The 14,525-nt window shown below is 33.6% G+C and overlaps 1 protein-coding gene across 2 annotated transcripts in view; it reads left to right on the forward strand.

Annotated features, from left to right (window-relative positions):
* The window catches only part of PGM2L1 (phosphoglucomutase 2 like 1), a 68,301-nt gene that overhangs the window by 45,002 nt on the left and 8,774 nt on the right, over positions 1 to 14,525 (forward strand). For both annotated transcript variants that reach the window (XM_063093158.1, XM_063093159.1), the window contains exons 5-9: positions 2,203 to 2,286; positions 8,002 to 8,195; positions 12,096 to 12,285; positions 12,608 to 12,705; positions 13,413 to 13,593. In XM_063093158.1, the coding sequence (XP_062949228.1) occupies positions 2,203 to 2,286; positions 8,002 to 8,195; positions 12,096 to 12,285; positions 12,608 to 12,705; positions 13,413 to 13,593 (747 nt within the window). The remainder of the gene's footprint in view (positions 1 to 2,202; positions 2,287 to 8,001; positions 8,196 to 12,095; positions 12,286 to 12,607; positions 12,706 to 13,412; positions 13,594 to 14,525) is intronic.

Below are 14,525 nucleotides of genomic sequence, written 5' to 3' on the forward strand. Positions count from 1 at the left end.
AAATTGTAAAATGAATATTTTTTAGCACATTGTATACATTAGAAACATTGAGATCTAAAGTGTTTTGTTTCTTTGTAAAAAAAAAAAACTTATTAAGAGTTTGAATTTTAAAAAAGCATGAGTAGTGCTTCCTTCTTGTCATATATATAACAAGCAATAATCTTTTCTATGCCTTAGCAAATTGTTACACACATTTCTAAGTTTGGATCAGATTCCAACATTTCATCCTTTGTTACTTTCAGTGTTGTGAAATATCTTTAAGAGTTCTTTAATGTAAAGTTTATTTGCTGGTGTCACTTCCTCTGTGACATTTTCATCCTTTTCATCACAGCCCATTTCTCATTTAGTCCTTATGTTCATCTTCCCTAAACTCCCCTGGTTGCATATCTAGTCTCTTGAATAATAGCAGTGTCAACATTTCCAGCTATTTTTTCTATATCTCCATTTATGTTCAGTTCAAATTCCCTTCCACCATTATCACTTTTTGTTTCTTTGCTGCACTTTTATCTTTGTTGGCCAAGTCCCACTTTCAATTACCCGTTTTTGTAAACTCTCATGTTGGTTTATCACTGGGAGACAGGGAGGCAACACAGCTACATGATTTGCTGTCTGCGTGAGAGCTGAATAACAGATGCACAGTGACCAATCACTGATAGACTTTAAAAGAGTGACATGATTGGTCATGGTTCATGGAGGATCTGTTGTATACATTGTGATTTGTGGACTGAAGAGCTAACAGCCAAGTTTGAACTTGATGCAGTTACTCACAATTAATACACGATGGTAACTGAAAGTTGAATGTGCTGTTGGGAGATCGGTGCTATTTAATGAAAACATGGTATCAGAAATTTGTGTATATTGGAACTGTACAAAGCAAGGACTGCCTGTATTTAAAACTGAGCAATAATGGAAACAATAACTAGCAAAAATTATGGAATATAACTGTAAGAACCCAAATGCCCCAAGGGATCACACCGAGGAATGTAAGAACCCAGATGCCCCAAGGGATCACACCCTGATCCTTCTCGGCCACACCCACCCCAAGCCCCATGCGGTATGCTAAGTAGGGACTGTATTTTAAGCCAATCAGCCTTCCCTTAAAGCCCTATACATATGTGTGTGTGCTGCCTAATAAACGAGCTCTCTCCAGTGGATCGTCAACTGGTGTCGACTCGTCCTTTCAATAACTAAGGCACTACTTAAAGGGAAATTGATAGCCTTAATGAATATATTAGGAAAAAAATGTTTAAAAATTATGAAATAAGCCTTTAACTTAATATGTTTGTGCAAAACAGAATAAATCCAAATAAAGTAAAGTAAAATAAAGGTATGAGGATAAATCAAGTAAATAGAAAATAAAGAAAGAAGATATCAACAAAAGCAAATGCTAGATCTCTGAAGAGACTAACACAAAACTCTGGAAAGGGTGCCAAGGAAACAAAGAAAGCACAAATAAAGAAATAAAAAAGAGTGCACAATAAATACAATAGAGATGAAGAAAATCACAATATTCTGAACAACATAATGCAAATAAATGTGAGAGCTTAAATGAATTAGCCAGTTTCCAAGAATAACAATTGATGCATCAAAATTGATAATAAATAGATAACCTGAATAGACCTGTAACTATTAAATAAATTGAATTATTATGTTTTTAAAATCTTCTCATTAAAAGTACCAGGTCCAGATGATTTTATATGCAAGTTTTACCAAATATTTGAGGAATAGATAAGGTCTCTATAAACTGTTCTGGTGATTTATTGGAAATATATTTAGTGGCTCAAAGAAATGAAGGAATTACTAAACAGTTAGTTCTAATGAATAGCAGAAACCAGGGAGGATTCGGAAATCTAGACCATTTCTGTAGGATTCTGATTGTATTCACCATTCATGTCTCCAGGGTTAGGTGGAGTGTCTGGCATATAGTACATGTTCATTAAATATTTGTTAAATGAACAAAAGAATAAGAAATGTTTACAGGACTAAATTAAAGGAGAGTAGGGGCAGAAAGCCATTCAGTCTAACAGTTAGATGGTTATTGAATCCTGTGTTTTGGGAATGGAGCCCACCCAATGAACCTGGAGTCAGTGAGGTCATTTATACCATAATGTCTTTTCCTGTTATTTAATCAAAGCTATTCTCATGTCAAATGTATGAGTAGCTAGGAAGCAAAATGGAGTTATGTTGTTGTTATTTTTTCAGCCATATGCAGTCCAGGAGCTCAAAGCAGTTGCAGGTGTAATGATTACTGCATCTCACAATCGCAAGGAAGACAACGGATACAAGGTAAACCCTGGACTCCTGACCTTTGCTTATTTTACAGTTGTTTTTTTAATTCCAATAATATGTTCTGAGTATATTTTCTACACTAGGGAGCAGGGCTAGACATTGGGAACAAAAAGAGAAAAACATGGAGGCCAGTCCTCAAAGAACGTGTATCCATAACAACCCTAATTACTTCTCAACATGTACAATTACAGAAGTCTCTCACTTCGTCTTTTTACTTCTAATTTCCTTGATTTCTCTATTGATCCCAAATCCATCCTCTCTACCATTTCAGAAAAAAAGTTACATTGTTCCAAGAGCTCAAAGAATGATGGGAGTTTTCTGGAAGAGAGCCAGACCTCTTCTTGACCTCACTCTCCCCTCCCTCTGATCAGCCAAATGATCTTTTAAAACATAAACAGGTCATAGCACATTCCTGCTTAAAGTTCTTCAGTGGCTTCTCCTTCTTTGAATAAAACCCAAACTCCTTACCTTGGGGCTTACAGCAGGCTGCATGATCTGTCTCCTCCGTACTTCTTCATTTCTTCTTTTTTTCTGTGCTCAGTACATTCCAGTCACACTGCTGTTCCTTTCTATTTCTCTAGTTCCTTCAATATTCCAGCCCTTTGTCACCTTTTTTTTTTTGTCAGTCTTTGTAATTGTTCTGTCTTCTGTTTGGGTTGATCTTCCCTAAATCTTGCCAACTTGCTTATTTACATCCTTCAGGTTTCTGCTCAAATGTTGCTTCCTTGAAGAGACCTTCCCTGGCCACCTTATCTAAAGTGGCTTCTATCAGTGACTCTTTCTTATCATCTTGTTTATTTCCTTCACAGGGCTTATCCCTATCTGTAATTATCTGGTTTCTTTAGGATGAATTATCTTGTTTGTTTATTGACTTGTTTGTTTGACCCTCATCCCCATTCCTCAAATATAAGCTCAGGGATGGAGGGACTTAGATTGTTTTGATATTCATTGCTGTTGAACAGAAAAGCATGTAGTGGACCCTCAAAGATTTTTTTTTCTTAAAATATAAGCACAAGGTTAAAAAGCTAAATAGTGTAAAATGTAAACAATAAAAAGTATCTCTCTCATCTTTCTTTCCTAGTACCTCTTCTCAGAGGCAAATACTGTTTCCACTTTTAGGTAATTTTTTTTTTTTTTTTTTTTTTTTCTTTTTTCGTGACCGGCATTCAGCCAGTGAGTGAACCGGCCAGTCCTATATAGGATCCGAACCCGCGGCGGGAGCATCGCTGCGCTCCTAGCGCTGCACTCTCCCGAGTGCACCACGGCTCGGCCCTAGGTATTTTTATAGACAGTCTATGCATATATAATCATATTTATGTTTGTCACTCCCCTACTTTTTCCCCCATGGAGCGTAGGGCACTATGTATAGTGTTCTGTGCCTTTCTTATTTCACACACAATATGTCTTACAGATCATTCTTATCCTCTCCCTCCAGCTCCCCTTCTATATATATGTGTGTGTGTATAGAGAGAGAGAATATTTACATATACTTATATATTTGTGCATATGTATATCTGCTTCATTCATCTTAAAAAATCTATATAGATGAATCCTAATTTATGTGACCAGTCCTCTATTGAAGAACATTTAATTTGTTTCTGATCTTCTGCTACTTATAAACGGTGCTACAATAAATGTTCCTCTACACTTGTCTTTGTTCATATGTAAAGGTAGATCTAAAGAGTCAGTATGGAGTAGTGGTTAAGAGTATGGGTTTGGTTTGAAACCTACTTCTGCCACTCAGAAGCTTTGCCACCTCAGGCAAGTTACTTAATTTCTCTGTGCTACAGTTTCACGGTCCAAAAACTGAGGATAATAATAGAACCAACATCATAGGGAATAATGCATGCAGAATGCCAAGCACAGTGTCTGGCTCTGATAAGTACACAATAAATGTTAAGCTGTTGTTTTTATTCTTATTATCTATAATTGCACTGTTCAATATGGTAGCTACTAGCTACCTATGGCTATTGAGCACTTAAAGTATGGCTAGTCTGAATTGAGGTGTTCTGTAAGTATAAAATATTCACTGGATTTCAAAGACTTAGTATGAAAAAATAATGTAAAATATCTCAATTTTATATCAATTACATGTTAAAATGATAATATTTTGGAGAGATCATATCATAGATGGTTTATTGAAATTAATTTCATCTGTTTCTTTTTATCTTTTGGAATTTGGCTACTAGACAATTTTAAGTTACATGTGTGGTTTGCATTTGTGGCTCATATTATATTTCTGTTGGGCACTCCTGACCTATACGATGAGTTTTTAGAGGTGAAACTTCTGGATCAAAGGGAATATGCAAAGAAAGTTTGGCATTCTCTATTCAAGGTGGTTGAACCAATTGATACTCTCACCAACAGTATATGAGTGCCTTTATCTCACATCTTCCATTATTGTATCATTAAATGTTTGATCTTTGCCAGTCAGATGGGTGGAAATGTTATAATGTTTAATCTGTATCTGTCTTATGCGTGAGATAGAGCATCTTTTCATGTATTTATAAAGTATTTACATTTCCCTTCCTGAGAACTCTGTTCAAGGATTTTTTTTAAAAACAGACTTTACTTTTTAGAGCACTTTTAGTTTCACAGCAAAATTGAGCAGAAAGTACAGTGATTTTCTGTATTCCCTCTGTCCCCACACATGCACAGCCTCCTGCATTAACAACATTGCCCAGCAAAGTGGTATATTCATTACCACTGATGAAGCTATACACATCATTATCACCCAAAGTCCATATTTTACATTAGGGTTCACTCTTGGTGTAGTACATTCTATAGGTTTGGACAAATGTATAATGATGTGTATCTGCCATTATAGTATTATATAGAGTATTTTCACTGCTCCCCAAGCATCTGTGCTCAGCTTGTTCATCTCTGCCTCCACGTTAACCCCTGGCAGCCACTGATTTTTTCACTGTCTCTGTAGTTTTGCCTTTTCCAGAACATCATATAGTTGGAATCATACAGTATGTAGCCTTTTCACATTGGTTTCTTTCACTTAATAATATGCATTTAGGGTTTCTTCATATCTTTTTGTGGCTAGATAGATCATTTTCTTTTAATGCAGAATAATATTCCATTGTCTGAATGTACCACAGTTCATTTCTCCATTCATCTACTGAAGGACATATTGGTTGCTTCCAAGTTTTGGCAATTATGAATGAAGATGCTATAAAAATCCATGTGCAGGTTTTTGTGCGGACATAAGTTTTCAGCTTCTTTGAGTGAATACCAGAGTGTGAGTGCTGAACTGTATGGTAAGAGTATGTTGTTTTGTAAGAAACTGCCGTCTCCAAAGTGGCTGTATCATTTAATAGGGTTATATTTTTCCTTATTGTTTAGTTTTACAAGTTCTTTGTATATTTTAGATAACAATCTTTTATCAGATATGTCTTTGCAAATATTTTCTCCAAGTCTGTGGTTTGTCATCTTATTCTCTGGATGTTGTCTTTTGCAGAGCAGAAATTTTTAATTTTAATGAAGGCTAGTTTATCAGTTATTGTTCATGGATTGTTCCTTTGGTGTTTTATCTTAAAAGTCATCACCAAACCCAAGGTCATCTATATTTCCTCCCATCTAATCTTCTAGGAGTTTTATAGTTTTGCATCTGTTAAGAGAGTCACCCATTGTTCTATTGCTCTTTTTCTTATTGATTTGTGGGAACTGTTGATAATGTAAAAAGTAGCTCTTGGTCATCTGTTTTGCGGATATTTTCTCCCAATTATTTTGGCTTTAGTAATGATATTTTTCCATACGTGGTATTATGGTGTTTTTTTTCCATTTGGAAGCAAAGTTATTTGGGCATTTTTATTGGTATTGTATTTTATTTGTACATTAATTTAGAGAACTTTGATATTTTTATAATATTATCGAGTCTCCCTATTCAAGAACAGTATGTGTCTTTCTGTTCTTTCAAGACTTCTTTTAGATAGCATTTTAGTAACTAAAATGCTATCTTTTTAGTAGCATTTTAAAGGCTTTTTTTAAACTAGATTTTCCACATCTCTTTTAAAGTTTATTCCTGGGTGCATTTTGTATGAATTTTTCAGTTACTGTATCAGATGGAGATGCTTTCTGTTACAGGTTCAGAAAAACCAACAAAAGTGGCTGAAGCTGATAGGAGTTTATTTTTCTCACATAACAAAAAGTCCAGATGTAGGTGGCTGCAGGCATGGTACTATAACTCAGTGATATTGGACCTGGCATCTCTGCAGTTATTTTGGTCTTTCCCTCAAGCATGGCCGTCATGTGATGGTTGCTGTACCTCTAGGCATCACATCCACATACAAAGCAAGAAAGGAGTGGGGAAAAGGGACAGGATTTTTTTTCTTATGTTTTATAAATTTCCACTGTGAGCTTTCAGGGCTTATGAAGAGAAGCTTTTTTGTGGGTTGGAATGTGAGAACATCCCTTCAGGGTAGTTTTGTTTGTTTGTTTAATTTCAGCTGGAACCTCAAGGGTTTCACTAACTGGGAGCAATTTCTGTTCAAATTTATCAGATCTCATCCTAAAATACTTGAAGTGCAGACCTGGTATTTGAATTGTTTTTTTATTACTCAGAACCTAAGAAGAAACAGATATGCTTCCTCATCATCTCTCTGTAATAGTGGGCAGAACTTGTTCTATTCTGTGTTTTCACTGAGAGTGAAACACTTCAAGAATTCTGTTTTTATTAGAGGTTCTCATTTTTAACTTTCTACTTTGCACATGGGCATCACAACCCATGAACCAGATAAATAGACCATTCCCAAATCTTAGGCAACCACAATATCAGCCCCACAGGCTTATCACTCTGGTTTTAAATTCTTTCTATTTTTCACACTTGCCTGGAGTTTTCTCTTGTGAATTTAACTATGCATTTAAGACAATGTTCTTTATATTTTATCTAGCATTTTGATATGTTTATAGAGCAAGAATTTTTTTCATCTAGTTTACCATTTTGCTTGGTACAGAGCTTAGTACATAGTATATATTCAAATGTATTCTTCTTTCCTTCATCAGGATGCAATAAAGAAGATTCATGTCGTATAGATGGTAGAAGTCAGCACAGATATTCTCTAAATGGAGTCTCTTCTAACTTTGAGATCTTATAAACTATTAGAATTACATTTTCTTGCTTTTTTGGTAACTTTTTAATATCTTGTTGATCAAGCTACTTGACAGATTGAAATTTTATTGAATGTCTGAGTATGTGGGTAATTAACATGTTGATTGTCTTTCCTGATATAGACTTTATTTGGTGTGACATAAATTCTACTTTAATTTATAATGGAAAAATGATTTCTTCTATATCACATAATTGAACTACTTTATAATAAGTTTAATAGTATCAACTTTTATGGGGTATTCCATGGTTTCTTAGTTTATCTTTAGTATATTGTTATAGATCTAAGAATATGATTAGACACTATAGTATATGCATATTATAGTGTCGACATAATGATACCCTGTTTGTATTTTACTTGTGTTGTTATTAAAGTACACTTCTAAAAGAGAAGATAATACATGATCATTTTATTGAAGAGTTCCTGTGGAATCATTACCATCAGTATCTTTTGGTATTTATGAAATTAGTCCCAGTTTGACATTTTTTACTTGATGAATTTGATATGCTTCTTAATCAATCCAAAGATCTCTATTGTAGCTAAGAAAAGACCTGGCAAGCATTTCAAGTAATTATAGGTACATTTACCTATCATCCAGGTTTATTGGGAAACTGGTGCTCAGATCACATCTCCTCATGATAAAGAAATCCTGAAATGTATAGAAGAATGTGTGGAACCATGGAATGGTTCTTGGAATGATAATTTAGTGGATACCAGCCCTCTGAAGAGAGATCCTCTGCAGGACGTTTGCAGGAGATACATGGAAGATCTGAAAAAGATCTGTTTTTACAGGTATCCAAGTTGGAATATAGGACAGTATTACCTTAGAAAAAGAGATAAAAAATGCATTGTCTATTTATTATATTAAAATTATAGCTAAATAGTACTGTTCACAATAGCCAAAAAGTGAGAATAACACAAATATTCATCAACTGATAAATGGATAAATAATCTGCTATATCCATAAATGAAATATTATTTAGCAATAAAAAAATAAGTACCTATATGTACTACAACATGGATAAACCTTGAAAACATTATGGCTAAGTGAAAGGAGCCATCACAAAGAACCATATATTGTATGACTCCATCTATGTGAAATGTCCAGAATGGGAAAAATCTATAGAGACAGAAATAGACAGAAAATAGATTAGTGGTTGCCTATGGCTGGGAGGAATGGGAGGGTTGGGGGTGGTAGCTATGGGGTGTATAGTTTCTTTGGGGAGTAATGAGAATGTTCTAAATTGGATTGTGGAAATGGTTTAGCAACTCTATGAATATAGTGAAAGCCATTGAATTGTATACTTCAAATGGGTAAATTGTATGGTATGTGAATTATATCTCGATAAAGCTGTTAAACAAATTATACTTAAATATATGTATTTCCTCTATGTAAGAACAGGAAATTTCCTTTAAGATTTTATTTTTGCTTAACTATATTCATATTTCCATAACTATTTCTGTAACTATTCCATAAATAGCTAACACTATTGCTAGAAAGAATCCTGGCTTGTTGAATATATTTTCCCTATCCTACAAAATAGATTTTAGCTTTTTCTCCATTTTATTTTATTTTCAAAAGTACACCCATCAAGCTATCAATTGTTTGCTTTCTCTTCCAAAATGAGAAGTGGGCAGTAAGACTAACTAAATGCTGTTAGTTGTAGTTACTCTAAAAAGAATTGGATGCTTTGGTTGTCTTTTCTATCTTTACTCATTTGCATTTTTGTTTTTTAAAGAGTATATGTGCAAAAGCAAATTAACAAATGACCCTAACTACATACCAAACTGAAGGCATAATCACACACAGAAGAATTATTTCATGTGACCTTAAAATATAGTAATTTTACTATTCTTTTCTAGTGGGACACATTCTAAGAATAAAGAACCACAAAGAAAACTCAAATTATATTTGTAGCTCTGTTGTTAGCAGTAATATCGATGGTTTTATATAGACAAATACAGGTACCTAGATATACATACACATATACATATAAAACAAATGAACAATTACATTAATGTCACTAAGAACTAAGATTTTAGTATAAGAGAAGTAAACATAAAATCCAAGAAAATAACTTTAAAATTATAATTTTAAGTTTGAATTTGAATTTGAAGTATTAGTGTGTATGCATGATTCATTTATCTCTTTCTAAAATACTAGTTCTGTTACTAAAAAGGCCTATGAGTAACTCTAATGCCCAGACTGTGGTTTCTAAATACCATTTCCCACTAATAGGAACCAGGGCTCCTTGAAGAAATTGATGATTATCTTCAAATACTGGGGCAGAAAATAGACTAAATGAGCCTGGATTGTTTTTTTCTTGGTTGGTTGGTTGGTTTTAGTTGTTGCTTTTGTTTTTATTGTTGCTTTTGTTTTTGCCATAAAGCAAGGAACTATCAAAGATATTGGAGCCATATCAAAAGGATATAGGAGAACTACCTGGCTAGCTCAGTTGGTTACAGTGTTATGTTATAACACCAACGTTAAGTGTTGGGATTCCCATACTGGCCAGCTGCCAAAAAATCATAATCATAATAATATAATAAAAGAATATAGGAGCCAACTTGAAGGGACTTTCACCTAACAAAGATTGGACAGTTGGGCATCAAAAAGAATAATCACTGTAATGAACTAAACCATTAAACATAAAAAGCCTGTGATGGTAGTAATACTAAAAAAAATATTTCATTGATCACCTTTGGGAGTTGCTCATTCTGAAATTTGATAAATTCTGAAGTTTTTTTTCTGAATTTTTATTCTGAAAATTGGTAAGTGCTTGAATTTTTCTTTTAATTTGTCCTGCCTTTCCTGTATGAACTGAATTTCAGGGTTAATCAAATAGTTGATGAAGGATAATTACTTTTTAAAGAAAAATCCAACTAGTAAGTGCAGAAGGAATAATAGAATTAGAAAATCACTATTTTGTGATCTCTAATAAATAATGCATCTGAGCAATGATCAAGGGTTGTTAAAAACTATAGGTGAAAGACTGATGGGAAATTTTGTGATGGATGAATCAGGCTGACAAGACATTGATGAATCTTAATTTAACATCATTAAAAGTAAGATAGATATTATGTGCCTCCCCTTATGATTTAGTAGAAAATACACAGCATCTATTCTTGCCTAAAGAATTGAAACTAAATCTAATATTGCCTTTAGATTAAACTACCTATTTACAAAAAAAAAAAAAAAGAATAGAGGAACATGTTAATACTAAAAGAATGCAGTCTGCATACCTAAGATATGGGAAATTCCACAGGACAAATGATTCAATTTCTTCAATAAATGACGTGGGGGTTGGGGAAGGAAAGGAGGAACATTTATAGATTAAAAGAGACTTAAAAGACATAGCGAGCAAATGTTGTGGACCTTGTTCAGGTCATGATTCAAGTAAACGACTGTTGAAAGTATCTTTGAGACACTTGGGGAGAATTTGAACACAAAGAGGGTGTTAGATGACATTAAGAAATTATTGTTAATTTTGTTAGTTGTAATAGTGGTATTATAGTTATGTTTTTAAATACTAAAGCATTTTCATGTTAAATGATATGTCTTAAATAAATGAAAGTAGATTGGCAGAATGTTGATAAATGTCAGAGCAAGGTGATGGGTGTATATGGATGTTACGTATTCTCTCTTATGTGTATATTTGAAAATTGTCATAATGTGTTTTTCTTTTTATTATTTATTTTATAATAAATTTTATTTATTATGGGGGAGTGGTTAGTAAATAGTAGACAAGGATGTAGAAAGTTTTGCTCTGGAAGAGACCAAGCAATCAGGGACTGGATACTACTGGGAGTGATGCAGGAGAGAGAGGGTACAGACATTCTTGAGTGAGAGGAGACGGAGACAGGGATGAGAGCAAAGTGGAGGAACTGACCTTTGATAGGAGGAAGAATACTTCCTCGTCAGATGGAAGAAGGAGAAGATATGCATGAATGCTAGTGGAGTTGTAGATTTGGTGTGGGAAGATTAGGAAGTTTTCATCAGATGGCTTCTGTGTCTCAATGATGTATGAGGTGAAGGCTGAGGAAAGGAATAAGGAGAGAAGAGAAGATATTAATTAAATCACCATCTTGGAGAATAAAAAAGTAAGCTGTTTGTATAACAAAGTAGGATTACCTGATAGTGCTGAATGCCCATTGAAAGTGAAGCTATTCAATCCTTTTGTGAGATTTGCTCCAGCAATATCCACTATTTTGGTGCAAGCCTGGAAAAGGTATAGTTGGATTCAACAAGGTTTGGGGTATTGGAGGGTCAAGGTAACCAAAGAGACATATAAGAAGGTGACTGAAATTAGGTACGTTGGAATCTGAGCTAGATGGGAAAGGAAATGAAGAAAGAAGGGGTCTGCTGGAAAGTGGGAAAGACCAGTTAGGAAGTTTTTGTGATGGTTCTAGTAGGAGATGGTACAATGGCAGTTGATTTAGGGTAATGATACAGCATATGGAGAGAAGCTATCCAGGTCAGAAAGTTGAACCAGAAAGGGACAATACAGTAGAAATAAAAATCTTTTGATCTTTAAGTTAATGCCACGTAGTTTTTTTTTTTTTTTTTTTTTTTTTTTTAAATATCTTAGATCTCTGCTGAGGCTTCAATCACTTTTTCTTCTGAATTTGACTGTTTTTAATTATAGGCAACAAGTTTTATGATATTGATTGAATGGTGATTTTCTTTTACAGGGAATTAAACTCAAAGACGAACTTGAAATTTGTGCATACATCCTTTCATGGGGTTGGACATGACTATGTGCAGTTGGCTTTTCAAGTATTTGGTTTTAAGCCTCCAATTCCAGTACCAGAACAAAAAGATCCTGATCCAGAATTTTCTACTGTTAAATGCCCAAATCCTGAAGAAGGAGAGTCTGTGCTGGTATTCTTTTTTTATATTTAAATTATTATTAGTTTATTAAAGCATCAAAATAGATAGAACTAATTGACAATTCGAAGATTACTTACAAAATCAGAAACCACTGTAGTTTACAAACTTGTATTGGAGTCATAGGTTGTATTTTGTTTGAAATCTCTATGTGAGTATCCCTATTTCTAGGCTTCTTATTTTAAATTTAGCCAAATATAAATTTAAATGTATGCCTTCTAAAATTCATATCACTAACAAAATGCCTACATTTAGGAGTATTAACATTTAATTTAGGTTCTTCAGTATAATCCAGCTTTGTGGGTCACTGTTTCAGGAACTTTCTCTGAGACTGGCAGAGAAAGAAAATGCCCGGATAGTGCTAGCCACAGATCCTGATGCAGACCGACTGGCAGTGGCAGAACTTCAGGAGAAGTAAGTACAATCTGTTATTTGATTACAAGTTTGAACTTTAAAAAGCAATTTTTGATTTTAAGTCTTACAGGCTCTTTGAAAATAATGAAAAAAATAAGAAAAGAACATAAAATTCTTGTAAGATGACCATGTAGAGATAATCACCTAAGTTGATACTTTGACATTTCTTTTTTCTTCTCAAATATTTAAAGATATATTTGTTTTTATAATATTGTGATCATATTATATCATACTATAGTTTTATATCTTGATTATTTCCCACTTCTATTGTACTGTGAGCATTTTTCCCTGTCTTTATATATTGTTTGAAGATATTAATTTTAAAAACAGCATAATATCCTGACAGATTGATTTATCAATATAATAATTTCCTAATCTTGGTCCTCTGGGTTGCTATGTATTTTTGCCATTATAATGTGACAAATGTCCTTACATAAAAAGGCTTAAACATTTATCATAATTTTTTTCTCACTAAGTAGGAGAATAAAAGTAACAATGTAATCATTTTCCAAAAGACATTGCAAATACTCCTACCCTAAGGTCACCTCTGGTCAGTTAGAAAAGTAGTAGTAAATGTTTTCTCAGAAATCTCATATAATACATTTTGGTTTTTCCTATCTGAAGGATGGTAATTTGTAAGACTTAGAGTCAAGAAGTTTTAATGAGAAATTAGGTATGTCTTGACTGAATTTTCATTCTCTCTACAGTGGTCATTGGAAAGTTTTCACAGGGAATGAGTTGGCAGCTTTATTTGGGTGGTGGATGTTTGATTGCTGGAAGAAAAACAAATCAAGAAATACTGATGTGAAGAATGTTTATATGTTAGCCACCACGGTCTCTTCTAAAATTTTGAAGGCAATTGCACTTAAAGAAGGATTTCATTTTGAAGTAAGAATAGATAATATCTGTGTGCTACTTTTCTAAACCTATTTCCATGTATTTAGACATCTCTCCACCAAAGCTGACTTTCATTGATTTCGTTTATAATGACCCATTTTTTCTAATTCTATTAACACGTATTTAATCTTTCTGATAGTTTAAACATCTTGAGCCAAATTTATCAAGTAGTTGAATCTCTGGGACTAAAATGAGATAGATATTCTTTTTAAAAATTACATTAACACCTACTACAAGGGTACTTCAAAAAGCTCAGGGCAAGATTCATATTATCTTTTAACTCTCTTTTTCCACGGACTTTTGGAAGTACTATCATATTGTTCTGTATAACAATATCTGATTTTTAGACCGAGAATATCTGGCTCCTGGTAACCTCATCAGTAACACAGACTCTGCTCCAAAAAATTGTAGGTGTCATTGTGGCACTTGGTTTGGCTCTTCAAGCAGTCTTAGGAAACTTGAAATAGTTTTCTGAATTGCAAATTAAGACCCAATGATTCTACAACCAAAAAACAAGTGATGGCTCTCTCTCAGCCCAGATCATTAATCTTTGTGAACCTCAGGCAGTTAAGCTGACCATTTTTCTAGCTGCTCAAACTAATGTCAATTAAGTTGCTTTTCCTCTGCCATCTTTGGCAAATATCAGTTAAAATGTCACCTCTGTGCATTTTTTGGAGCCATAGTCAAGCTTCACATCTTATTAATTGTCTGTGTAAAAGAAAATTATACCTGTCTTTATGAAATAGAGTTTTCAGTCTTAGGCTTTCTAAAACACATAGCAAAATAGAAGATATTGAAAGTTTATTCAAGCCTCAGATTCTGAATTACAATAATGTTTTCCTTGTTTATGTCTATGACAAGAAAAATATAGAAGCACAAAAGAAAAAAGAACATGACTCTAAAACCCAATATTATAAATTTGT

Source organism: Cynocephalus volans, chromosome 4 (genome assembly GCF_027409185.1).
Source record: "Cynocephalus volans isolate mCynVol1 chromosome 4, mCynVol1.pri, whole genome shotgun sequence".
NCBI classification, from domain to species: Eukaryota; Metazoa; Chordata; class Mammalia; order Dermoptera; family Cynocephalidae; genus Cynocephalus; species Cynocephalus volans.